Source organism: Hyperolius riggenbachi, chromosome 7 (assembly GCF_040937935.1).
Source record: "Hyperolius riggenbachi isolate aHypRig1 chromosome 7, aHypRig1.pri, whole genome shotgun sequence".
NCBI classification, from domain to species: domain Eukaryota; kingdom Metazoa; phylum Chordata; class Amphibia; order Anura; family Hyperoliidae; genus Hyperolius; species Hyperolius riggenbachi.
Genome location: NC_090652.1, coordinates 89,614,136 through 89,640,150, shown reverse-complemented (window position 1 = coordinate 89,640,150; position 26,015 = coordinate 89,614,136). Strand labels below are relative to the sequence as shown.

The window sequence follows — 26,015 nt, the reverse complement described above, 5'->3', positions numbered from 1 at the left end:
GAAGACTATCGTCCTACACTGGATAAGGTCAAAAACCTCCAACTGCGGCCGAATGGATCAGCCTGATTAATGCAGCACTGCCGCTATACAAACGCAACTGCCCTCTCAAATGTGATAGAATTTGGGTACCTTGGCTGGAACATCTCAAAAAACATGGTGTAGATTATCAAGCAGACTAACTTTTTGACTAATTCAATAATTAAGTAAATCCTTCACATGACTTGCAGGGGGGCAGGGGGGGGGGATAAGAAGGTAACAAGGGGGCGGTTGATGTTATAATTATATCGTTTCTATGTTATCTGAAAATACTTTCAATAAAACTTATTTGGAAAAAAAAAATGTTGGTCTATTAAACTGGACAGGGAGTACATGCCTAGTAGACGGGATTGAATAAGCAGAAAAGTGCTTTAATGTTCTATAGGCAAACGTTAGGTAGTGTGCTGCCAGAGGAAGACAAGTAGATGCAAGAGAGCAACCCAAATTGAGAAGTATACGGAGGCTGATATATTTATTTAATTTTAAAACAATACCAGTTACCTGGCTGTCCTGCTGATCCTCTGCCTCTAATACTTTCAGCCACAGACCCTGAACAAGCATTGCAGATCAGGTGTTTCTGACAAAAATCTGACAAGATTATGTTTTGTTGCATGTGTAGAGCAGAAGGGATTAAAGGACACCTGAAGTGAGAGGGCTATGGAGGCTGCCATGTTTATTTCCTTTTTAACAATACAAGCCTGGCAGCCCTGCTGATCCTCTGCTTCTGATGCACAGATCAGATGCTCTGACTGATTAGCTGCATGCTTGTTTCTGGTGTGATTCAGACACTACTGCAGCCAAAGGAGATCAGTGGGACTGCCACGCCACTGGTATTGTTAAAAAGGAAATAAATATGGCAGCGTTTATATACCACTTGCTTCAGGTTCCCTTTCAAGCATCGGTCAGCTTTGCAGACATGGAGGGGGTTATAATCACATACCTATACAGGCAGCGAAAGGGCTAGTTCGGATGCCTGTGCAGGCAGAGAAGGGGTTAAGTTTGGATGCCTGTGCAGGCAGAGAAGGGACCTGTGTAGGCAGAGAATGGATTACGTTCAGATGCCTGTGCAGGCAGAAAAGGGGTTAAGTTTGGATGCCTGTGCAGGCAGAGAAGGGACCTGTGTAGGCAGAGAATGGATTACGTTCAGATGCCTGTGCAGGCAGAGCAGGGGTTTAATGTATCCAGCTCTGTGAGGGGCTACATGAGGTATCATTGCCAGCTGCTCCTTGTGTACCCATCTCAGTCACTGATCAACAAGAAAGCCAAGCAGGAAACCCATTAAAGATTAAAGAAAAAACAGAATTAAAATGAGGAGGTTTATATGCTGCACTTTACAGACTCTTTCAGAGATGACACTATGCTTTAAACGCCAGCACTAGAAGACTGCTTCCACTTAACCAGTGCAAACACTAAGAAACTACAAAAAGCCGGCAAGACTTGGTGAGAACCTTCACAGAGTCAATTACACAGCAACGGGAACACACAAATTATATGTAAGGCAACAGATGTGGGTAAGCCGATACACAGCGCACTAGTGCGGCCTGCTGGAGATTACAGAGCGAGAGAACAGATGAGGGAAGAGGGAAAACCACAAGCCTGGGAACTGCAAACTGACACCCAGACCACAACAGCAGCGCACTCTACTCTGACTGCCACAGCATGACTCTGTACCGGCATCTCCATGACTACATAACACAAAAGATACAGTATACTGTACATCAAGCACTAGACTATCAAAGAGAAACCTTAATGGCATTTAGTGAAACATAAATACCGGTAAACCTATTTTTAGACACACATATAAGACGATGTCTGAGTGAGATGCAGCATACATTACTTATTTTTTACTATGTTGCTGTTCCTTACATTAGGCAATTTTCAGTATTTCCTTCATTTCTCATAAAAGCACCCCCTGGGAAGATCTATATAGACACAATGGAACTTATAGGGGATGGATGGAGGGAGGCTCATTAGACACAAGGGAACTGTAAATGGGAGGGAGCACACAATGGAATTCTGTATTTCACTCTGTATTTTGTATATTGGTGTAAATCATTGTCAATATTATTATGTATCCCATGTTTGTTTCTTACTTTTGTACAGTGCCATGGAATATGTTGACACTATAAACCAATAATATTAATAACTGTAGGGGAAGGAGGGAGGGAGGACCCTTAGACACCAGGGAACTGTATAGGGGAGGGAGGGGGGCTCTAGGCAACAAAAGTTTAGCCTGCGACGGCCCACTGTGTATTTGAGTTTTACACCCAAGTAAGAATTTTTGGAAATAAAGAAAACCCAGATAATCTCGCATGAGGAGATGCACTAGTCCAAAACCTGGGTTTTAATAAATATTAAATGCATTTCTTTTTTTCTTTAATATTACTTTTTGGCCACTAGATGACGCTGTACACTCTCCTGGAAGTTATTAGGAGGTGTACAGTACCCCAACACCGCTGATTGCCTCTTAAGCTAGATGGATATAGCCATCCGTTTGGCTTTAAGTGGCTAAAAATGTAAATCAGGGTGAGGTAAGACTTGGGGCAGATGGACAGACATTGGATAGGTTATATATAAATTAATATTGTAAAAAGTTAATCTTTAACACTTGCAGTGCAAAAACTAGAAGTTGCCGGTGTTCCCCCTTTAAAGTAAGTTACTATGTGCACCCATATTCATCTGGCGTCAGGTACACTTTAAACAGTGAGAACACATTTTCCTCTACTGAACCTAACAAATTTAGGAAGAAAACCTCACTGTCCATGCCATTGGAATTACAGTTAACTCCAAGGGACTGGGCCAAGTAGTTTACTAGATCAGGATTCATAGTACATTGTATATTTATACAGCCGCATGGTTTGGACATGGGAACTGAGTTTACTTAAGAGAGGTTTACTATAAAAAGATTCCATCATATACAGCAATTATTCTTTAATAATGCAAACAGCTATGGTGATTTTGGTAGCTCGGCAACCATCAGAAACAAGCTGCCATCAGAAACAAGCTGCGCCAAAATTTCCCCAGGTGCTGAGAAATGTATTTTAGTCTTGCTATTAAAACCTTTTTGCCCACATATAGTGATGTGACAGGTGCACTTCAAGGTGTTTTAAAATTAGAAACAGAGTTGTTTAGATCATGGTTCAAAAATATGAGCTCTTTGCTTCTGAAACTAGGTGGATCTGAAACGAATACAACAGCATTAAAAAAGAAAAAGGGAAAAAAAAAAAAAAAAAAAAAACACACAATCTGCCTGACCCAGTTTTCAACTAAGGCTCATTGTGCCAATAGCAGAAAGCGCTGAGTGGCGAAGGTAGCACAATAAGGCATTCCATTACAGAAGTGTATCTCTGATCTGGGCTCCCCTCACTACTCACCCTTCATGCTTGGCCCACAGCAGGTTCGGACCCAGCACAATGGCTATATTGCTGGGGGTCATCTTGTTCACATCGCTGTAGTGACTGAGCTTGGACAAGAATTTCACCAGATACCTACAAATAAAAGGAGAGAAAGTTAAACTGAAACCATCCTTTCAGAGCACTTATTTTTTTTACAATACTACCAGTAATTTATAAATTATTAACTTAGTGTTTGCCCGTTCTAAAATCCTTCCTCTCCATAAATTACATTCTGGAATGCATCACAGTTGGAAACATCTTTAGTTCTGTCAGGTGCAGCTCTATGTAATGGTTGTTTGAGAATTCTGAAGCCAGTGAAAATACTGCCTGTTCTCCCAGAATGCTCTGGGAGAATTCTGTATAGGTTAAATATCACTGAGGGGGTGGGGCTACATGTCAATATACAGCAATAGGAAGAGTTTGATGCTGAAACCAAGAAAATTAATGTAAAAGTGGGTATCCTGAATAATTTATTGCATTCTACTATACTTCACTACAGCACTATAGCTCTTTAATGCAAAATGTAACTTGGTATAAAAAAAACGGATATGTATCAATGATACATCTATATTAAAGCAAACCTGTTAAGGCTTGAAAGACAGTAAACTGGTGGCTGCTGCCGTTAACAAGGGTTTGCTGAGCCACGGAGAGTCCCAGTGTTTGGCTAAACTTTCCCACATCTCCTGCCCATGCTGGGGTTCCTCCTTTCCCTGCTATGACCCTCTTTCCAGCCACACCCCCTTCCCAGCCCCCCTGGTAATGTCATCCACTACCTAGTTCAGGCAGCTATCAGGTGGGGAGGGAGTGGTTGAGTCCATAGGTTCTTATTAGAGGGGTGTCATTGGTGGTCACTAGAGCTCCAATTGGGACAGCAGCCTGTACCACTGAGTTAGTAAGAATGCCTCGTGTTCAGCCCTAGTTTCAGATAGATGATCCACCACAGGATCATTATAGACTTCAGGAACCATTTTTTACGCATACTTAAAAGAAGAGTAACGTGTGCCAGAAGTGGCATATAGGATGATGAGATAAACATGTACAAACACTACCAATTCTAATTAAAACTCACCAATGTTCCCTTATTCTTTGTATTATTGTAACAGCTAATAACACTGGGCTCTAGAGATCACAGTTTCTCTGCTGTCAGGTGACGTCACACTGCAATGTAGTCCTTCCTTATAACCAATTATAGGTCATAAAACGTGTGTATGTGTGTGAATGAATTAGACACTTGACAAGAGGGAAGCGATAAGAAAATCGATAGATCATGATTACTCTGTGCAGAAGAGTGAATAAAAGTGCAATGCAGATCCCAGTGAGAGCTAAATATACAAATCTAGATTTTTATTTTTTTTTTACTTTGAATCCAAAGTAAGACTATGAGACTTCAGGAAAGTCCTATTTAACATTGGGTTCATAGATTACAACTGGTGATCTCATCAGTTTATGTTCACTTTACCAAAAATGTTTGTCACAAAACCAAAACATAAAAAAACAGTACTTTTTTTTTTTTTTAAATATGTGCTGAATCAATCACAGGTCCACATCTCCTTTCAAGCAGCCTTCATTCGTTTGCTCACCCCCAAGTTAGTCATGATAGACCATCAAATCAGCATGAAGATGTGGTTTCAGCTGACAGAGCAATCACTGTCCCCCAGCATGCCCATGTGACTGAAGGGGGCGTGGCACAGTCTAGGAGTGTGGGCAGGCAGGTGCAGGTTGCTGAAGAGGAGAAAAGTCAGTTGGTGCAGAAGGTCCTTTATTTGTTTTCAGTACTCTTTTACACAGAAAACTTTTTCACCGCAATTTAAAATCTAGTTCTATTAAATTAATGTAATGAAGATGTAATTTAAAGAGGCACCATAACGACATACAGAAGAATGTACACAATTATTCAGAATACCCAATGTTACGTTAGTTATCACAGTTTCACAGTAAAACACACTTCCTATACCTATATACAGCTGCATGTTACTATGTAACCCCACCCTCCCAGTGGTGTTTAACCTAAGCTATTTAGTTATGCAGCCTCTGGGAGAACAGGTGTCGTTTCTGTTCACTTCGGAACACTCAACAAACATTTAGCAGTGATGCACCTTGCCAGCAGTAATGATGCTGCCACCTATGGTAAATTTAAGAATGCAAATCAGAGTGAGGAAAGATTTACAATGGACAAACACTGACTAAATAATTTATATGGTAATATTGTAAAAAAAAAAATAAAAAAAAAAAAATAAAGTTTTATTTATAAAGTTCTATTCCGTAACTTTTCTCTTTAACTGTATGATCAGAACACAGGATGCAGGACACAGAAGTCCTCTCCCCAAGCTGTGCCCTCCAGCTAAGCATCTGTATTTTCTAAAGCGCAGAGGAAATCCTACCTGAAGTTCTCCAAGTTGGGCTTGGGCAGTTTCTGGCACACACACCACAGACTCTGGAGTTTCGTGTTCTGGTCTGGAACACTGCAGGCAAACAGATATCACATAAACGCTCAGTAATTTCTCTACAATCTGGTTACAAACAAAACAGTACTACTTTATCAAAGATGAACCAAATGATAAGTTATTAACAACAGCCAGGTCAGTTTTTATATTACAGTCTGCAGCAGGAAATGACAGCTACAATGTAGCTATTGGGGGGAATTTAAATATTCAGAAGTTGGTATAGATGGTTAGAAGTCTCACAAACTACGATTCCTAACGTGGATATTAATGTAGCGGTACAGGATTTACACTGGTGCTAGTCTGACCAGTTCAGTAACCTGCTCTGATGGGGAGTATGTGTCCACCATATGTCATGTCATTAATAGCAGAGACACAATAATAAATTGATTCAAAGCTATAAAAAAAGTTTTATATTGGTATGAGGTTGATGATATTTCATGCCATATCTCAGCCTAGACAAATATTGCATCCACTCTGCTTGTAGCTAAAACTTGTGAACTCAGAATTGCCAGAGTTCAGAGAATTGCCTCTGTGACAGTCTGAGTCCAAATTGTGTGAGGATCGAGTCAAAAGGGTGTCTTATCTATTAGGCCCCATTCACACTAGAACGTTTTGCCACGATTTCGGAAAAACGCTCAAACGCTAGCGCTTTTTAAAAGCGCTAGTGTAATGAAACTATGTGCCCGTTCTTACTTGGGCAATTTGCGCTAATCGCTGCAAATCGCCCCCAAAAACGCGAAACGCAAACACGTCGCCTGCCCCATTTTCAGGCGATTTCCCGGCAATCGCGTTTCAGTGCTATAGAAGCGCTAAAAACGATCGCTGCAGAATCGCCGCGGTGTTCAGTGATTTTTCCGTGCGAAATCGTGAAAAAAATCACTCCTGCAAAACGCCGGCAATTTTGAAAATGCAAGTGTGAATGGGCCCTTAGTCATAAATCAGCTAACAACCTCTCACACTATTTAGATCAGGGGTCCCCAAATGTTTTGGGTAGAGGGCTGGGTCAACATACTTCAGACTGCTGGGGGGCCGGAGTATACATAAAATGATATAGAAGTCTTTGCGGGCCAGACAGTGAAGCATACCCAGGTGACAACCTGCTGTACAATTGGACAGCAGTGTCATCGACCTGATGTGGAATATGATTGGAAACCAGCAAATGACTGCTTTCTGGCTTCCATGTGGATGGGTGGTGCCAGCACTGCTATTCTATATGCAGACCACCAATATTTCAAGATGTAGCTGACCGCATCTATAAGTAATACATTTTGTGTGTGGGGGGCCGGTAAAAAAGCCTCTGGGGGCCACATTCGGCCCGCGGCCTTAGTTTGAGGACCACTGATTTAGATGGTCTGTTCTATTTAAGGCATCTTAATGACATGTATTTATGCTTGCAAAGAATCAATGTATGCCTTTTGATGTTGCATGTATATAGCTGTTCCAACATCTTTTAAGAAAACAGGATTGAAGTCTGACAAAGGCTGCACAGCCGAAAGCTCGCTTATTCTTATAAGTATCATCCTGATTCAAAACTTCTTGCTTGTACCAAATGATGTCAGGAGGGCCATGTTTACACAAATGTGATGTATGGACCTAATAAGTTGAGAAGCGATTCCTCTGTACTTTGACTGCCATGAATTCAGATTGTTTTTGTTTTCCTTTTTTTCCCGATGTCTTTCCTTGGCATCTTGAAAACCTAAGGCCCTGAGCCCACTAACACAGTTGTATCCACTTCTGTCCGCTTTTAAGCATTTGAACATTGATGTGTTGCAGAAAAAACAGACACAACTGTGTTAGTGGGCTCAGGCCCTTAATACAAATTCTCAATTTCTCCAATGTCTATGTATTTATTGTGTAGTATATGTACTGTAGTCTAGGGCCAATTTAAGGGGAAGCCAATTAACTTATTTGTATGTTTTTTGGGATGTGGCAGGAAACCGGAGTGCCCGGAGGAAACCCACACAGATACGGGGAGAACATACAAACTCCTCACAGGATGTTGACCTGGCTGGGATTCAAACCGGGGACCCAGTGCTGCAAGGCGAGAGTGCTAACCACTACGCCACCGTGCCAATTAACCTTGGATGATCACTTATGGAAAATCACTTATCTCAGCTGCTGGTTACACGAATCAACTACTAAATACATATATCCTAATCCTAACCTTTGGCTCCTGGGAAAAATCAGAAGTGAAATAAAATATGCCATAAAAATGACATAGAAAGAACTAACAAGCTCCCAGTGGTTATAATTTTCTCAACTTTTCCTAAAACTGAAAACAAGCAGTACTTAGATGGAGTTGGTTATCCAGTCTTAAGGGACATCCGAGGTGAAAATATACTGATCATAAAAACAATTGTATATATCCTGCTTCTCCTAAAAATGACTTATTTAACCCGCAGTTTTATTTTATATTTCAATCTAGTTTTTAAGTTTTTACTGTTTCATTGTCTCTGCTCAATGACACCTTCATTGAAGTATGCCAGAACTCAAATTATGAATTATTGACCCTTTTTACCTCTTTCCTGCTCCCAGAAGCCATTTACTGACAGGAAAGTATTTTATGGCTGTAATTCCGTATCAGTGAAGGTTATGCTATAGTCTGACCCAGTCTGACCCGGACAGAAACTGTCACTTCCCTACCTGATGTTTAACTCTTTCAGGCAGAGCAAGAAAAAAATGGAACACAGCCTAGTTATTTGTGTACTTGGCACTGTACATACACATGTCTGTCTCATCATGTCACCTCGGTTGTCCTTTAAAGAGACACTGAAGCGAGAATAAATCTCGCTTCAGAGCTTATATTCAGCAGGGGCAAACGCCGCTATCCCGCAGCTAAACGGGGGTCCCTTACCTCCCAAATCCCCCCTGCAAAATCCACGATCAACTTGGTCGTAGATTTTGCTGCTCTTGAGGCAGGGCTAACGGCTGCAGCCCTGCCTCTAAGCGTCGTCTATCAGCGGCGCATCTCCGCCTCTCCCCCGCCCCTCTCAGCGAAGGAAGACTGAGAGGGGCGGGGGAGAGGCGGAGATGCGCCGCTGATAGACGCGCGTGGAGGCAGGGCTGCGGCCATTAGCCCTGCCTCACCAGGAAGAGATCCCCGGGACTCCACGGGGGGATTTGGGAGGTAAGGGACCCCTGTTTAGCCGCGTGATAGCGGCGTTTTAGCAGGGGCACACATGCCCCTGCTGAATATAAGCTCTGAAGCGAGATTTATTCTCGCTTCAGAGTCTCTTTAAGTGACCTTTATGTGCAGAAATTGTCATACAAGTGTTTGGGACCATGGCAGTTTCATTAACTGTTCCTTTGTTAGCCTGTGACCAATATTAAAGCTCCACCCCCTCCATAGCGCCTCTGTACCACTGAGCCATGAGGTCCTTTCTCTTACTGACTGAAAAGAAAACCCAGATGTGGTACCATTTTAAGAAGCAACAGTAGTTTCTCTACTTTGTTGGATAGTTTCTCTACTTTGTCGGACTGAAGAGGGTGTACGTATTGGTACGCTGCCGGTGACCTGGGCACAGGGTGAGCAGAATGACAGCTTTCCCTGCTACCGTACAAATCTGCGGCAGCGTTCAATTCCATTCCGCCCTCCAAGTATTCGCAACTCTGCGGGAGGAGTAATTTGAGATCCGGCGATCACCGGAACCCTGAATAACTCTTATGCCCCGCGCAGTATAACATTACAGCTATGGCGGCGCCTAGTTTCTGCGCTTGGTGCCAAGAGCCAAAACCTCCTGCTTCAAGAAGTGGACCATAAGCTTTGTACGCACAAGGAGGAAACATTTATATATGGCACAAACGGTGGCTTAAACAAATGATCCACGACGATTCCATAGCTTTTTAAACGACCGACATGACAAATCACTTCAGCAGATAATTGGTCATTGTCAGCAGTGTGTACAGAGCTATAAACTGTTTTCAAACGATTTGTCCAGGGCACTTCCCCTGGATCCTGCATCGTTGAACGATCTAATTCTGGGCATACACGGGTCGATCCGGCGGCCGATCAGCCACCGGATCAACTCCCGCCGCGTCCCTGCGGATCGATTACCGCTCGTTCCCGCCGGCGCTCCTTATTAGCCGTTCGATTCCCGATTTGGGATCGAGCAGGGAATCTATCCAGCGGGTCATCGGACCTGTTGGATATTATCAATCGAGCCATCAGCGGCTCGATTGATAAGGACGAGAAAGTCCGTGTATGCCCAGCATAACTGTTTGGAATTTCGTTTGAAGTCTTCTGCTGTCGTTCATCCCTTGAGATCTTCAGTGATAGACCATGGAATGATCGTTCAATTCACACAATTCCATCTTTCATGTGTACGTAGCTTAGCTGTGACTATTTGCAACAGGCAATGTGCATAGTAGAGCTTCAGGAAAAACAAATACAATTGTGCTTACTTCCCAGCCATAATCCATTCCTCATACAAGCTGAACGTCATCAGGGGTTCTGGCAGCTCACGCAGATAAGACTTTAGGGCCCCTACGAAGATGATAAAAAACACAACTTAGCCAAGTCTGTTTGACACCTCAGCTTCAATACGATTTTCATATAAATCATCAGAGACAGATTTACTAGTGATGTACACTGCATCTAGGCAAGGCAACAGATTCTTGTGAACAGATTCTATTCTGCACAATCTGCCCCCAGAGGATATGGCTAAATGTCTTACGTCTTTTAGGGTCGGACTGGATATTTGTTAAAAAAAATTCTGGTCTGTCCTACATGAGTGATGTAGGTGGGTTATGCAAGGGGGCTACTCCTGCAATTCCTCAGACATGCTTACTGAGCTCTTATGGAGATAAAAAAAAAGGGGTGGGATGGGGGAGAGCGAGATGAGGGATCGGTGGGAGAAAAAGGCAACAGCAAATCTACAAAAAAGTGGACATTACATTTATTACTACAGGTTTGTGGGGTTTACTGCAATACCCCATTAATGCTGGCTTTGCCTACGTACAGATAAGAGTAAGCACTCCAATCTCATTAACAGCTGACTGCATGCAAGGTAAATTTCACAATGAAGCATGCAGAGCTTCAGCACAGTGATAGCGGTAAACACCTAAATAGATACAGGTAGGTCTGTAAATACGTGAAAAACATGGTGGGGATATAAAGATTGTTTATTTTTACATTTTCAAGCTTGACTGGCATCTTCCTGCAAGCGAAGCTCTAACTTACCTGCCACAGCATGTGGGTCCGAGTAGAACTCTTCCAGCTGGGAGGTGGAGCAGTCCAGAGCGGCCTTCAGCTTCTTTAGCTTGGAGGCCCCAGCAGCAATCCTGAACAATCCCTGTAGGGAAACACATGGTTACAGGAACACACGTCATAATAAGACAGGCTTTAGAGACCATCTTCCTGACATGGCCTGCAGCTTTTATATCTGCTTCTTCCTTACAGCTTTCCACAGCGTTCTACCACATTTTTTTAACACCAGTCAGTGCTGTTTTTTTCAGGATGGATAATAATAAAGACTCTCTCCAGGCCCAGGTCTAATAATAGTATATAACTGCTTAGTAATCACAGTGCTAAGTTGTTACCTTTCTTGTGTAAAATTAGGCATTAAAGCAAAGAATTGTGTCTTGAAAATGTTATCACATGTAACACATGACCAGAAACAGCCGAATCAGGAGTTAGTTTCAAGCTTTGAAAGTGGGGCTCCTGCCTGCTGTTTGAACTGCATCATTTTGCTGTTCAAACAGCAAAGGGGCAGGCACAGACTGAATTCTCTCAGAGAAGACTGAAGCCTACATTACTACAGCCTGCTACGCAGGAGGTGGCAAGCTTCTGGCTATTCACTGTACCTATACACTGATAAAAACAAAGTTTTGGATAATGCCACATTAAAAGGCCACTATAGCAAAATAATGTCAAATTTTAATGTGTGAACAAATACTTATAAGTACATTTCTCCCAGAGTAAAATGCACTATAAATTACTTTCTCCTATGTTGCTGTTGCTCACTATAGGCAGTAAAACTCTGACAAATCTGACATGTTTTGGATTAGTCTATCTCCTTTATTCGTTACAAAAGCACTTAATGGAAAGGATCTATACAAAGCCATCAGTCTCCCTCCTCGCTTGCACACTATTTTGCCAGTTGGACTGAGAGACTGATGTTTGATGAGTGCATTTGAAAATAAAGAAAACCCTGAGAATCCCCCTGATAAGACAGACAACTCAAAAACTTGTCAGATTTTTACCATCTACTGTAAGTCACTGGGACATCAGAAAAAGTGAATTAAAGAAATCTGTACTGAAAAAAAAATTCCTCTGGGGGGTACTCACCTCAGTAGCGGGAAGCCTCTGGACCCTATCGAGGCTTCCCCCATCCTCTGGTGTCCAACGGCGGTCTGGCTGCAGTCCCCGGAATGCATAGGCGACAAATCCGACAGCTTGTGCAATATTTACCTTTTCAGGCTCCAGCGGGGGCGCTGTTGCGGCTCTTCTGACGGAGATAGGTGAAAATAGCTGATCTCCGTCGGGCCCGCTCTACTGCGCAGGTGCAGGAGACTTGCGCCTGCGCAGTAGAGCTCCCCGACGGAGATCGGCTATTTTCGCTTATCTCCGTGGGAAGAGCGGATACTGCGCCTGTGCTGGAGCCAAAAGGTAAATATTTACATCGCCGCCGCTCCGGGAGGATTTTCTACGCCGCCGTGGGACCGAGGAGGATGGGGGAAGCCTCAATAGGATCCGGAGGCTTCTCCCACCCGAGGGGAGTACCCCCCAGGGGAGTTTTTTTCATTACAGATTTTCTTTAAGAGTGCATTTTACTGTGGAACAGATGTACAATTTATACATGTGCAGTTTAAATTTTACTATTTTTTTTTTTGTGATAGTAGTCCTTTAAACAGCCCTGTTATATTTTTGTACAGGGCCGTTTCTTGGGCAGTGTCTTGGGTGCCGATTCTTTGGCAACCGCCCTGAATGAAGACAGGCAAGTAGAAGAAGGGTGGCGCAGGCAGAAGCCCATAACGGCCAGGGAGCTGGTGACGCGTGGTACAGCCAAATGGAAGAAGAAAGATTATCAGCGCATTCACCTTCCTTGACTCCTCCTTGGCTACCTGCGTCCGCTGTGTGTTGACACCTGATGTCCTGTAGCGGTACTGCAGGCTGTCAGTGTGCAGCGCCCATAGAGGAGTCTGCTTTCCGGGCTCTCCTTGCTTGTGCATTTTCCTGGTCCCTGCTTCCTCATGGATGAGCGGCTGGTCACTAGTAAGTAGGCAGATCTACTTGTGACCTGTGGCTGTGTGACTATCCCTAAAGAGAAAGGGGGGGGGGCACAATTTTCACCGCCCCCCCCCCCCCCCCCCGGGTGCAATATAGCCTAGACACTGCCCTGATTCTTTGTACTAGACGTTCATGACACCATTATTAATTACATAACAAGGAAATCCATAGACGAGGCAGGTTACCAAGCTACAGCCTATGCTGGATGTGATAACTAACAGACGACAGAGGAATGATGAGGAAATGGCCTACCTCCTCCTTCATCCCAGTCTCTAGCAGCATCATGACACAGGCCTCGATGGGAAGTGCAATATCTCGAGAGCTGCGTTTCAGGTGCTCCTCCAGGGCCGTCCCGAACGCTGGCTTCTCTGTCCACTTGTCTGGAGGAAGGAGAACCATGTGATGCAGAGGACAACACAGGGAGAAGACTGAACATGCAGAGAAGCGAGTGGTGGAGGGACAGGAAAGGTTGGCAAGACACTTAAAGGGGGCCAGTTTACAAAAGTATTCCACTGATTTCACAGCAATTTTCTTTTTTATGACTTTTCCTTACGCAACGTCACCTTTTCTCTCTTTTAGAAATATACAGTTCTCCTACTCAAACCTCCCACTCTATTGTGCGCTGAGCTGTTGCCCCTCCATAGCAAGTCTTAAAGGGAACCCGGTGTGAGAGGGACATGGAGGCTGCCATATTTTTCCTTTTAAACAACACCAGTTGCCAGGCAGTCCTCCTGATCCTGTGTCTCTAATACGTTTAGCCATAGACCCTGAACAAGCATGCAGCAGATCAGGTACACTGACTCAGGTGTAACTGGATTAGCCATATGCTTGTTCCAGGGTTTTGGCTCAGACGCTACTTATGCCAGAAGATCAACAGGGCTGCCAGGCAACTGGCATTGTTTACAAGGAAATAAATATGGCAGCTTCCATATCCCTCTCAACTCGGGTTCCCTTTAATAATGACACAAGTCAAGGGGTCATCACTAGAGATAGTCAAACTGTAAGCAATTTGAAACTGACAATCAAAATAGACAGGAAGTCTGTTTTATTGGTCTGATTCTAAGCCAGGTGAAATTTTCATGCAAGTTAAAATTAGCTAAAGTGTCTTTAATAATGGAAAGAGAAATATTATTTTGTTCCCATATTTATAAAGTGTTGGTTATGATGTATGCAACTGGCATAGAGCAACGTTTCTGTCTGAGACGTACAAGCATATCAGAAATATTCTCTGTGACATCAAGGAATTTTAATGAGAGTGATGCCCTCTTCAGCCATATAAAATCAGTTTGCCACTATTGGTCGGTGATCTGCCTGTTCATTTCTTGTTGACAACTTTGCCGTCATTGTCTCTGTATTGATTTGGAGTCAACTTGTAAACTAGAGCTATATATGCTGGCTATGCCTTACATTCCTTCTATGCTATAAGAATAACAAAGGAAAATTTGTTCTAGGATTGACTCACTACCACTTGGGCAAGTAAGTGTCTAATTGTAAGGTATACAGTGGGGTGCGAAAGTTTGGGCAACCTTGTTAATTATCATGATTTTACTGCATAAATCATTGGTTGTTACAATAAAAAATGTCAGTTAAATATATCATATAGGTACAGACTAACCAGCAAGCTCATGGTGGCCCAGAACTCATTGGAGTGTGTAAGGGACTACAATGGTCCTAAAAGCCCCCTTACTAAGATGTTAAGAAAAACAAAAGTTTGCTTTCCTAAAACAGAAAGAATTTGCGATAATTCAGGTTGGAGTGAGCCTGAGATGTCTCTCAGAGCAACACTGCTGAATATATGCAAATTAACCATTGTACCCTTAGAAGCTAAACACACCTCCAGAACCGCTGGAATGCAATGATGTGTCACCTTGTTAATTTGTACAGAGCCATAATAATCCAACATGCATACAGACTGTTTCGGATTGTTTGATCCTCATCAGTGCATGGCATGGATTAATTTGGCTCTATGGTGTAGGGCTTGTAAATCCGAGAGGTACAGACTAACCAGCAAGCTCATGGCTCTGTACAAATTCAGCAGTGTTGCACTGGGAGACATCTCAAGCTCACTCCAACCTGAATTATCGCAAATTCTTTCTGTTTTAGGAAAGCAAACTTTTGTTATTCTTAACATCTTAGTAAGGGGGCTTTTAGGACCATTGTAGTCCCTTACACACTCCAATGAGTTCTGGGTCACCATGAGCTTGCTGGTTAGTCTGTACCTCTCGGATTTACAAGCCCTACTCCATAGAGCCAAATTAATCCATGCCATGTACTGATGAGGATCAAACAATCCGAAACAGTCTGTATGCATGTTGGATTACTATGGCTCTGTACAAATTAACAAGCTGACACATCATTGCATTCCAGCGGTTCTGGAGGTGTGTTTAGCTCCTAAGGGTACAATGGTTAATTTGCATCTATTCAGCAGTGTTGCACTGGGAGACATCTCAAGCTCACTCCAACCTGAATTATCACAAATTCTTTCTGTTTTAGGAAAGCAAACTTTTGTTTTTCGTAAAATATATCATATAGGAGACACACACAGTTATATTTGAGAAGTGAAATGAAGTTTATTGGATTTACAGATAGATAGTGTGCAATAATTGTTTAAACACATTTAGGCAGGAGCATAAATTTGGGCATCACAAAAAAGAAATGAAATCAATATTTGGTAGATCCTACTTTTTCAGAAATTACAGCCTCTAAACGCTTCCTGTTGGTTCCAAATGAGAGTCTGGATTCTGGTTGAAGGTATTTTAAACCATTCCTCTTAACAAAACATCTCTAGTTCATTCAGGTTAGATGGCTTCCAAGCATGGACAGCTCTCTTTAACTCACAGATTTTCAATTATATTCAGGTCTGGGGACTGAGATGGCCATTCCAGAACGTTGTACTTGTTCCTCTGCATGAATGCCTTAGTGGACTTTGAGCAGCGTTTAGGGTCGTTGTCTTGTTGAAAGTTCCAGCCCTGGAGCAGCTTCAGCTTTGTCACTGATTCCTGGACATTGGTCTCCAGAATCTGCTGATACTGAGTGGAATCCATGCGTCCCTCAACTTAGACAAGATTCCCAGTCCTTGCACTGGCCCCACAGCATGATGGAACCACCACCATAGTTTACTGTAGGCAGCAGGTGTTTTTCTTGGAATGTTGCGTTGTTTTTCTTCCACGCATAACGCCCCTTGTTATGCCCAAATAACTCAATTTTAGTTTCATCAGTCCACAGCACCTTATTCCAAAATGAAGCTGGCTTGTCCAAATGCTTTAGCATACCTCAAGCGGTTCTGTTTGTGCTGTGGGCGGAGAAAAGGCTTCCTCTGCATCACTTCCGCATACAGCATCTCCTTGTGTAAAGTGCGCAGAATGGTTGAATGATGCACAGTAACTCCATCTGCAGCAAGATGATGTTGTAGGTCTTTGGTTCTGGTCTGTGGGTTGATTGACTGTTCTCACCATTCGTCGCTTCTGTCTATCCGAGATTTTTCTTGGTCTGCTACTTCAAGCCTTAATTTGAACTGAGCCTGTGGACTTTCATTTCCTCAATATGTTCCTAACTGTGGAAACAGAAAGCTGAAATCTCTGAGACAGCTTTCTGTATCCTTCCCCTAAACCATGATTGTGAACAATCTTTGTCTTCAGGTCATTTGAGAGTTGTTTTGAGACCCCCATGTTGCTACTCTTCAGAGAAAATTAAAAGAAAAGGAAACTTGCAATTGACCCCCTTAAATACTCTTTTTCCTAATTGGATTCACCTGTGTATGTAGGTCAGGGGTCACTGAGCTTACCAAGCCAATTTGACTTCCAATAATTAGTTCTAAAGGTTTTGGAATCAATCAAATGACAACAGTCATAGGCCTCAATTCACTAAGGTTATCTCCTGCCTTTAATAACTCTTCTAGAGTTGTTACCATAGTGATAAGTCATGTAGTATTCAGGAAACGTTTTACCTCAGGCAAACCTAAAGTTAACTCTTCTGTCTTTAAGTTAACTGTTTAATCCTTAAAATGACTCCAGAGTTAAGGACAGGCTGTTCATTAACTGTGTGTGAAAATAACTACAGAGGAGGTAACTTAACTACAGAGGGGGAAAATTAACTACAGAGGAGGTAAATTAACTACAGAGGAGGTAACGTAAGGAATGAAGAGATAAGATAACTCTCTTACTGTGTGGAGGTAAGTTTTCTCTTGCCCTATTATCTCCAGCATGATCTTAGTGAATTGAGGCCATTGTTGGCACACAGTTTTAAAAGTTGCTGTATTTAAAAGGACAACTGCAGTGTGAAGAATATGGAGGATGCCATAATTATTTCCTTTTAAACAATACTAGTTGCCTGACAGCCCTGCTGATCTATTTGGCTGCAGAAGTGTGTGAATAACAATAGAAACAAGCACGCAGCTTTCTAGTCAGATTTGACAATGTCCGAAACATCTGATTTGTTGCATGCTTGTTCAGGATCTATGGCTAAAAGTATTAGAGGCAGAGGATCAGCAGGATAGCCAGACAACTGGTATTGCTTAAATGGAAATAAATATGGCAGCCTCCATAGTCCTCTTGCTTAAGCTGTCATTTAGTGATTTCAAACAAGCAAACGAGGGAAGCACTCTTGCTTGGCAATATACCGTATATTGTACACAACAGTACACTAACGTTTTCGAGCTACTCGCTCAGTGTACACCTGAGGAAGAGCTAGTAGCTTTAAAACGTTAGTGTACAATATAAGGTATATTGCCAAGCAAGAGTGCTTCCCTCGTTTGTTTGAAATCATCATTTGTGTGTGTGGAGAGCCAACCACAAGGGGTAAGCACCGGCAGCCAGGTGGAAAGTTTTCTTGAAAGGAGGTTGAGCAAAGGTCATCTATTGTGCAAGCATTGTCCTTAAAGGATACCCGAACTGACATGTGACATGATGAAATAGACATGTGTATGCACAGTGCCTAGCACACAAATAACTATGCTGTGTTCCTTTTTTTTCTTTCTCTGCCTGAAAGAGTTAAATATCAGGTATGTAAGTCGCTGACTCATTCCTGACTCAGACAGGAAGTGACTACAGTATGACCCTCACTGATAAGAAATTACCCTTTTTTATCTCTTTCTTGCTCTCAGAAGCCATTTTCTGCTAGGAAAGTGTTTTATAGTTGGAATTTCTTATCAGTGAGGGTCACACTGTGGTCACTTCCTGTCTGAGTCAGGACTGAGTCAGCCACTTACATACCTGATATTTAACTCTTTCAGGCAGAGAAAAAAAAGGAACACAGCCTAGTTATTTGTGTGCTAGGCACTCTACATACACATGTCTATCTCATTATGTCACATGTCAGTTCGGGTATCCTTTAAGGGCCTGAGCCCACTGACACAGTTGTATCCGCTTTTCAGTTACACATCAATGTTAGAGATGCAGAAAAGCGGACAGAAGCGGATACAACTGCGTCAGTGGGCTCAGGCCCTTAATGGTTTGCTTGTCGGGATTCCTTTGTTTGTCCAATATGCCAAGTTCTGACATTGTGCCATGTAAGATATTTTTGTCAACATCTGTTAATTGCTGGGTAGCTGAGGGCTCGTTCCCACTGTTGCGACGCGATTTCGGCCGCATTCCGACGCTTGTAAAAACGCATGCGGATGCGTTTCCACATGCGTTTTTACCCGCGATTTCGCCTGCGATTTCGCATGGCAGGGTGCCATGCGAAATTAACCATGACACTGCCAGGGCTAAATAAAATTGAAAAAGGTGCGAAATCGCACGCGAAATCGCGGGTAAAAACGCATGTAACAAACGCATGCGTTTTTACTATTAAATACATTAGCGGCGATTCGCACGGATTCCCGACGCAGGCGAAATCGTTGGCTCTTTTGTGCGTTTTTTTCACGCTGAAAAAAAACGCACCTCAACAACGCTACAGTGGAAACAGGCCCATCCACTTGTATTACATGTGCGGATCTGCATGCGTTGGACGCATGCAGATTCGCGATAGTGGAAACGAGCCCTGAAGGCTTTCACCTTTCATACATCTACCGGTAATCTTTTGAGTACAGTCAAGCTAAGCTCAAATGCCCCCTTTACTAAATCTAAGTTCAGTGCATGAAGTGTAAAAGCAGAACCCCGGCTCATAGCAAAAGCAATGTGGCAAACCTCCAACTCTCTTACTTAGAGGAATCCATACACGTATGATACTTTAAACCTATTGGTCATGTGACCGCTGAATCCGATTTCTTCTGATTGTTTAAAGGACCACTCCAGCGAAAAAAGTAAGTAGTTAAAATCTGACAGAACCTGTAGGTTTTGGACTATTCAATCTTCTCATGTGGGATTCTCAGGGTTTTCCCAGAGCATTTCCTAAATGGCAGTTGCACATTTTAACTGCCAAAATAGTGTGCAAGGGAATAGGGAGGCTGACAGATTACTATTTTGGCAGTTAAACTGCTGTTCAGGAAATGCTGTTGAAAACAAGAAAGCCCTGAGAATCACCCATATGGGGATGGGCAAGTCCAAAACCTGTCCTATCACAGTTTAGCGGCTTACTTTTTTTCGCTGGAGCGGTCCTTTAAGTGGGTGCCATAGGACTGTGATTAGGTATGGTCAATGAGATGCAAATAATTTTGAGTTGATGCAGCATTATGCAAGTTTTGTATGCAGCTTGAAAATGAACCAATCAAATCCTGCTGAGGTAAAATTTAAAGAGAAACTCCGACCAAGAATTGAACTTTATCCCAATCAGTAGCTGATACCCACTTTTACATGAAAAATATAATGATTTTCACAAACAGACCATCAGGGGGCGCTGTATGACTGATTTTGTGCTGAAACCCCTCCCACAAGAGGCTCTGGTACCGTACGGTACTCTGGGCAAACTGCCACAATGTAACAATGACACACACAGGAAATGGCTGTTTATAGCTGTCTGTTAAAGCCAGAACAGCTACATAATCTGCCCACAGTAACAATGTCACCATGTAATACATGTCAGAATGTGAATCTGGGAGAGGAAAGATTTTACAATGAGCAAACTCTGACTAAATCATGTATACATAATTATTGTAAAAATTAAGCACCTTTTTATATTAAATTATTTTCACTGGAGTTCCTCTTTAAGTGGTCCATTCTCAATCTGCATAAATTTGTAAAATCCGGGATCAACTCAAAATTATTTGCATCTCACTGACCATCCGTAACTGGGACTTAGCATCCATTTATTTTGATACGTTTGAGGGTGGAGAGGACCTACTCTGGACCAAACGGGCACGTACTTATGACTTCCATCATACCTATAATTATCACTCTGAGATTAGATGGCAATTTCAATAATTATGTCATATTAAATCCCTAAATCAAAAACAAAGAAATGGGGAGAAAAAAAAAAAAAAAAAAAAAAAGAGATAAAAGCAAGTAGGTCTTTTGAAGTCTGACAGGTATCGCATGGTGGTGTAGGGGCCCCGGCCAGTAAGAGTGGGTCCACACTAGACCCGGTTGCAGGACGGACACTGCAGTCCGGATCAGGGGAAGTACCCACCGTACTGCAAACTGATGAAAGTGCATCAGTTTTGCATCAGTTTCCGTTCAGGTTTTTCCCTGACAGAAAACGTCTCCATCATTAGGAAGGAGTGGGAGGATTTTTTTGGGCCAATCATAAAGCTCAGGCTATCCGTTTTAACATCCGTTTTTTGCCAGTGGAGCTGGAGATGCGTTTTCTCATTGCTTTCACTACCCCCTGCGTGTATCCGTGGTCCTGATCCGTTGCGTGAAAATGCAGCAGATCCGGACCTTCCGTTCAGGTTTTGAAAACGGATCCCCGCAAACGCAGACGGATCCGTTTTTTACTTGGGTGAGGCTGGCTGCTATTTTCAACATTAGTATCCGGGACTCTGTTTTTCATCAGGTTTGAAAAACGCAGCCACGGATACGTTTCCGGACCTAGTGTGGACCAGCTCTAAGAGAGTCCAGGGGCCCCTGGCTGTCGTGCGAACCATTGAGGTTTTGTTTTGAACCATTAGATGGACAAAAAAAGTGAATGAAAAAACAAACCAGCGAACTAATGAACCATAAAAAAGAACACTATGGCCTAGCAGGGCAGTGATGGAAATACAAAACAAAATACAAGCAGGAAGCACAGTTCAGCTGGGGTTCACACACTGCCCCTGCTGGCACTAGACAGAAGCACAAGTAAAGCACTAGGAGGAAGGAGGACAGTGGCAGAATGAAAGGCAATGAAAGGAAGCTGAAGCAATTGTAAATCATTACCTTGTTGGGCTTGGATTTCGGGCAGTGCTTTTTCTAAGACAGCTAGTGCTTTTCTATGGTAATCTGCTTGTACCTCTAATAACTGAGGATAAAACCCAACACAGAAAACAAAGGCACAATCAGTACATGAGGCCAGGTGAGACATTGTGAGCAGGTGTATGAAATGTACATGGAAAACAGGCAATGGCAAACTTAAATGTGAAGAAAAACCATAGAAATCTCTATTCTAAGATCATACTGGTCTTAGAATAACATAGACATGCAGAAACCCATAATAATGGTAGTATACAGCAAGTGCTGTGCTGCACCCCAGTACCACTAATCCTTCCCACAGCTGTCACTACATCAAGGGGGCGCAAATATCAGGTAACCACTAAAGGCCATACAGACAGTGGTCTGTAGGGCCCATTCACACTGGGGGATTGCAAAATGCTAGCAAATTCGCTAGAGTTTTGCAATGGGGATTATTTCAAGATTAACGCAATTTTGTTATTGGACATTTTTGTGATTTTTTTTTTTAGCAATAGCAATTCACTTTTTTAACATTTGAATCGCGATTGCTCTAAAATTGTGAAAAAGCGATGCATGCAACCAGTTTACATTTATCACAAATTGCTGACGATTGTGACAGTGAGATCACTACAATATACTTTTAATTACACTTGCACTTTTAAAAGCGCTAGCGATCGCTTGCAATTCGGAGAGTGGCGGTAAATGCCTGCAAATTAGGTCCCTAAGTCACTGTGGCAGCCGGTCAGTGACTGGTTTTGAATTTAAAGGGAATCTGAAGTGAAAATAAACTTATGAAATAATGAATTATATTTGTAATACAGCTAAGAAATAGAACATTAGTAGCAAAGGAAACGTCTTATGTTATTTTCCAGTAAAGGAAGAGTTAAAACACTTGAGTTGTTGTCTCTGCAAAAGATCAACTTGGTCAATTCAGTCCTGTTTTCTATGTAGCTTAAACAGCCAAGAAACAGTGAGAGAAAGCTTGAGATAAGATTTGACTGCAGGAAAGTTCAAAGGGTCATTATTTCTGCTCTGTTTTACAGCTTAAAATAGAGTGTGGATTCTAAATACAACTGCGACAGTCTTATGCAACGTTATACATAAAGCTGAAAATAAAAATATAAGACTCTTTTCATTGTTATTAATGTTCTATTAATTATCCACACTACATATACAATTGATTATCACAGAAGTTTATTTCTGCTTCAGTGTCACTTTAAGTATAATATCTGTACCGCACTTTAGTCATCTCGTAGTCAGTTCAGAGACTTATTTTACAAAACTGCTTCCACAGTGGGAATTCTTTATAGATATTATATAAAGGAGCTGATCTTAGTATATTGTTTACAGTGAACCTGAGGCGAGCATCAGGTCAAAAAGCAGATACTAACTTAACAAGAGGGAAGCCTTCGGATCCTCCAGAAGATTCCCGTGTTCTCCTCATCCCCCCAGCCACTCGCTGGGACTCTCTGGGAAACCAGAGTTGCGCTCCTCTTCATGCACGAGTGTGCTGTGCTGCACCCACACTGCACAGCAGCACGAGTAAGCGGCTATGACTTACTGCAACGGCGCAGCAGTGCTTGTACAGGCGCGGTACAGCTGTGCTCGTGTATGAAGCGTAGAGCGACCCGGATCTGAAATCTGACAAGTTCTTGTCGGGAGTCTTTCAGGGGTCCATGAGCGGCAACAGTGGTTCAGAGGACTTCATCTTAGGTAAGTATTTAATTTTTGACCGGAGGTTCACCTCGGGTATACTTCAAGTTCCTGTGGTGTTTGAGTTAGCAAGGTAAGGGGCAGGGGGTGCAGACATTAAGTGCACACAAGGCTTGGTGCTGCCTGAAGTGGTTTGTAATCAATAGGGTTCTGCTACCTTTCATATTTCTTTATAAAAGCAACAACACAAGATTTATAGTTAACCTACCCTCTCACATTGCAGTCACATGTAAAATTCTAGCGCCATTTTCTCCTCTCTTACTTACCGCGACAAAGTACTGACCATACTCCCCTTCTTTGGAGACAAAATTGTACATATCGGCTGCTAGCTGATCCTACAAGGTACAAATGGAAAAATACAATTGTCATTATTCTACCGAAGTGAAAACACAATTCTTATTTTCAGTGAGGCCCTGCTTCTGATATTACTTCCATTTGTATAAGTGGATTGAATATAATCCTGAATATCATTAGATATGATCCCAGCTTAGGCCGCACAGCAGTAACTCTGCCACACACACACCTTGCATTGCTCCACTTTGTTGGCCGCCTCGTCCATCTCTTCTTTTAGAGAGTCCAGCTTTCCTGGCTGCATCTGGAAGTTTGTTGCTGAAGACTTCTGTGCTTGGTTATACCTGTGGGAGGCATCAGCACAATGCGTTTATTTCACAAAAATTGCAAGACTCAAGTATGTGTAATATACGATTCAGGAAAGGTCAACAGTAGATAATTACTGATGAAGTAATATGGCACCACAACATCAGCAAAGCCTGGGGACTATTATAAAAATAGTGAAGATCTGCGCAGGGATATGAGAGTAGCGATCAGTGCAGGGATAGGAAAGTATGCATCTGTGCATGGATAGCAGTTGGGTTCTGCTCAGTAATAAGAGTGCAGTGACGCAACTTGTTTAAGTTATTTATAATGTAAAAGTTCACTTACAGCACAGCAAACAAATATCCCATTAGCAGCTCCAATACTGTTATCTCGTTTGAGATAAGTGCCCTGCTTTTGGCCTCAGTCGGCAGAACTAGTTGTGCTGTAAATTCTTGGACTGCTTTGACCTCTGTCTACTAGCAGAAAATATAGAAATTGAAAGCTGAAGTTCTCTATTATTGTCTCACACTGCCCCCTAGTGACAAGTGGCCATAAATACACATTACAGCAGTACTAATTAGATGTAATGAAATATAACAAGTAAGAAATAAAAAAACGTGCTAACATAAATTGGCCTGGAGCACTTACAAGACTCTAAATAAATTGGCTGCTAAACGGTTAAATACTTTGTTCAAATTTGGCTGAAATTTCTTCCATCTCCCATTGATTAAAAGTATGTGCAGGGCCGGTTCTCTCGTGAAGCAAGCAAGGTGAAACATCTGCATCAGGCGCAGAGAGTTCAGGGGCAGCATTTGTGTACTGTGTGTACCTTCCTGAGGAGGAATGGAGTGGCTGAGGGTGAGCAGTTTGTGTGTCACAGACTCACAGCCAGCCAGTGTGCTACTGTGTTGAGCTGCAGCATGTCATGTAAGAACATTAAATGAAGCAGAGTAAATTGTCAGGTGCTGTGCAATCATTGCAAACCCGGGGTGGGGGCTCACCCTCACAAGTTTGCCTCAGGCAGCAAAAAGTCTAGAACCGCCCCTGAGTATATGTGTTTATCTATAGAACCATTCAGAGTGGTAAAATACCTAGATTGCATCAAGCAGTAGATTGAGCAAAGCCGCTTGTGGTTTTGTGGTGCATAAAGCAGTGCAACAACGTGTGGTGCAACAAAGTGTGGTTCAGACAGATTGTGCTGAGGTTTATATCTGCTGGAGCTTTGTGGTGAATTCATTCATGCTTCCCATGAGTATGCCAAACCGGAAGTGCTGATTGAGGTTTCAATCAATGTGAATGATCATCACAGGCCTGGGCCCACCAAAGCCCTTTCTAATTGCCAGCGATTCCAAAAACACTAGGTTAATGAAAATAAATGGAGGTGATCCCACAGAAGCAATTGAGATTTCCCAAAATCATAATTGCAGTGCCTGGAGTATTTTCTGAGCAGAAGTAAGTATATAGGATCACTGCCAAATCACTTTTCAATTGCTGTACAAAGCAACTTAGCAGCGCTTATAGTATCCGCATTAAATTCAATGTCACTTCAAAAATGCTGCAAATCGCTGTGAAAAAGCAGCAAAATTTACTACAAAATCGATCTCAACGATTGGGATTTGCGCTTTCTAGTGGGTCCCAACTTTAGAGAGCATAACCATCAGCGTAGTATAATGCAACAAAACAGGAATGCAACAAAAAAGGAGTGGTCAAGCTGAAGCACTGTTTAGTGCATTAGTGTGGAAAAGGGGTGTCCAAAGTCCAGCCTGGGGGCCAAATGCTGCCTGCCAAGCCTTTTCCAGTGGCCTCCAAAGCTCCTGTGAGAGTTTCATTGCATGCAGCCTGCAGGCCATTACCGCGGTGCCACATGCACCAATGTTTAGGACCGACCCGAGTTAGCATTTTGCCTCCCCATCAGGAATTAGTATAGAACTACAAAGAAATGGCCGCCGGAGTGTATACTATACATTGGAAAATATCAGCAATATTTTGTAGTCCTAAAGTGATATCTATGGGAAAGCAGAAAATGGCCACAAAAGTCCCAGTGGAGGGTGAGGAAAAACAGAGACATGGACCTGGACTTGATGAGTGGCCACGTATGCCAGCTATATCATCAGCAGCCACTCATTCTCAGCCCCCACTGCACACTGAAGGGGACATGTTAAGCAGCTGCCACTGCACACATTAGATATGTTTTTTCCCCCATACAAATGTTTTATTTGACAAAACTTTAATTTGCATACAATAAAAAAAATGTGCTTAATTGCGGTCAGTACGGTCCCTGGCTATCTCAAGACCAATATGGCCATTGGTCCAAAAAATTTGGCCACCCTGGTGTTGAAGGTTCTCAGGTACAACGTAT

At 42.6% G+C, this 26,015-nt stretch overlaps 1 protein-coding gene across 5 annotated transcripts in view; it reads right to left on the bottom strand.

Moving 5' to 3' along the window:
* ARHGAP17 (Rho GTPase activating protein 17) overlaps positions 1–26,015 on the bottom strand; it is a 186,367-nt gene that overhangs the window by 23,109 nt on the left and 137,243 nt on the right. For all 5 annotated transcript variants that reach the window (XM_068244288.1, XM_068244287.1, XM_068244291.1 and 2 more), the window contains exons 7-14: positions 23,583–23,694; positions 23,326–23,394; positions 21,335–21,416; positions 13,356–13,483; positions 11,055–11,166; positions 10,277–10,358; positions 5,813–5,893; positions 3,411–3,524 (exon numbers count right to left, since the gene is read on the bottom strand). In XM_068244288.1, the coding sequence (XP_068100389.1) occupies positions 3,411–3,524; positions 5,813–5,893; positions 10,277–10,358; positions 11,055–11,166; positions 13,356–13,483; positions 21,335–21,416; positions 23,326–23,394; positions 23,583–23,694 (780 nt within the window). The remainder of the gene's footprint in view (positions 1–3,410; positions 3,525–5,812; positions 5,894–10,276; positions 10,359–11,054; positions 11,167–13,355; positions 13,484–21,334; positions 21,417–23,325; positions 23,395–23,582; positions 23,695–26,015) is intronic.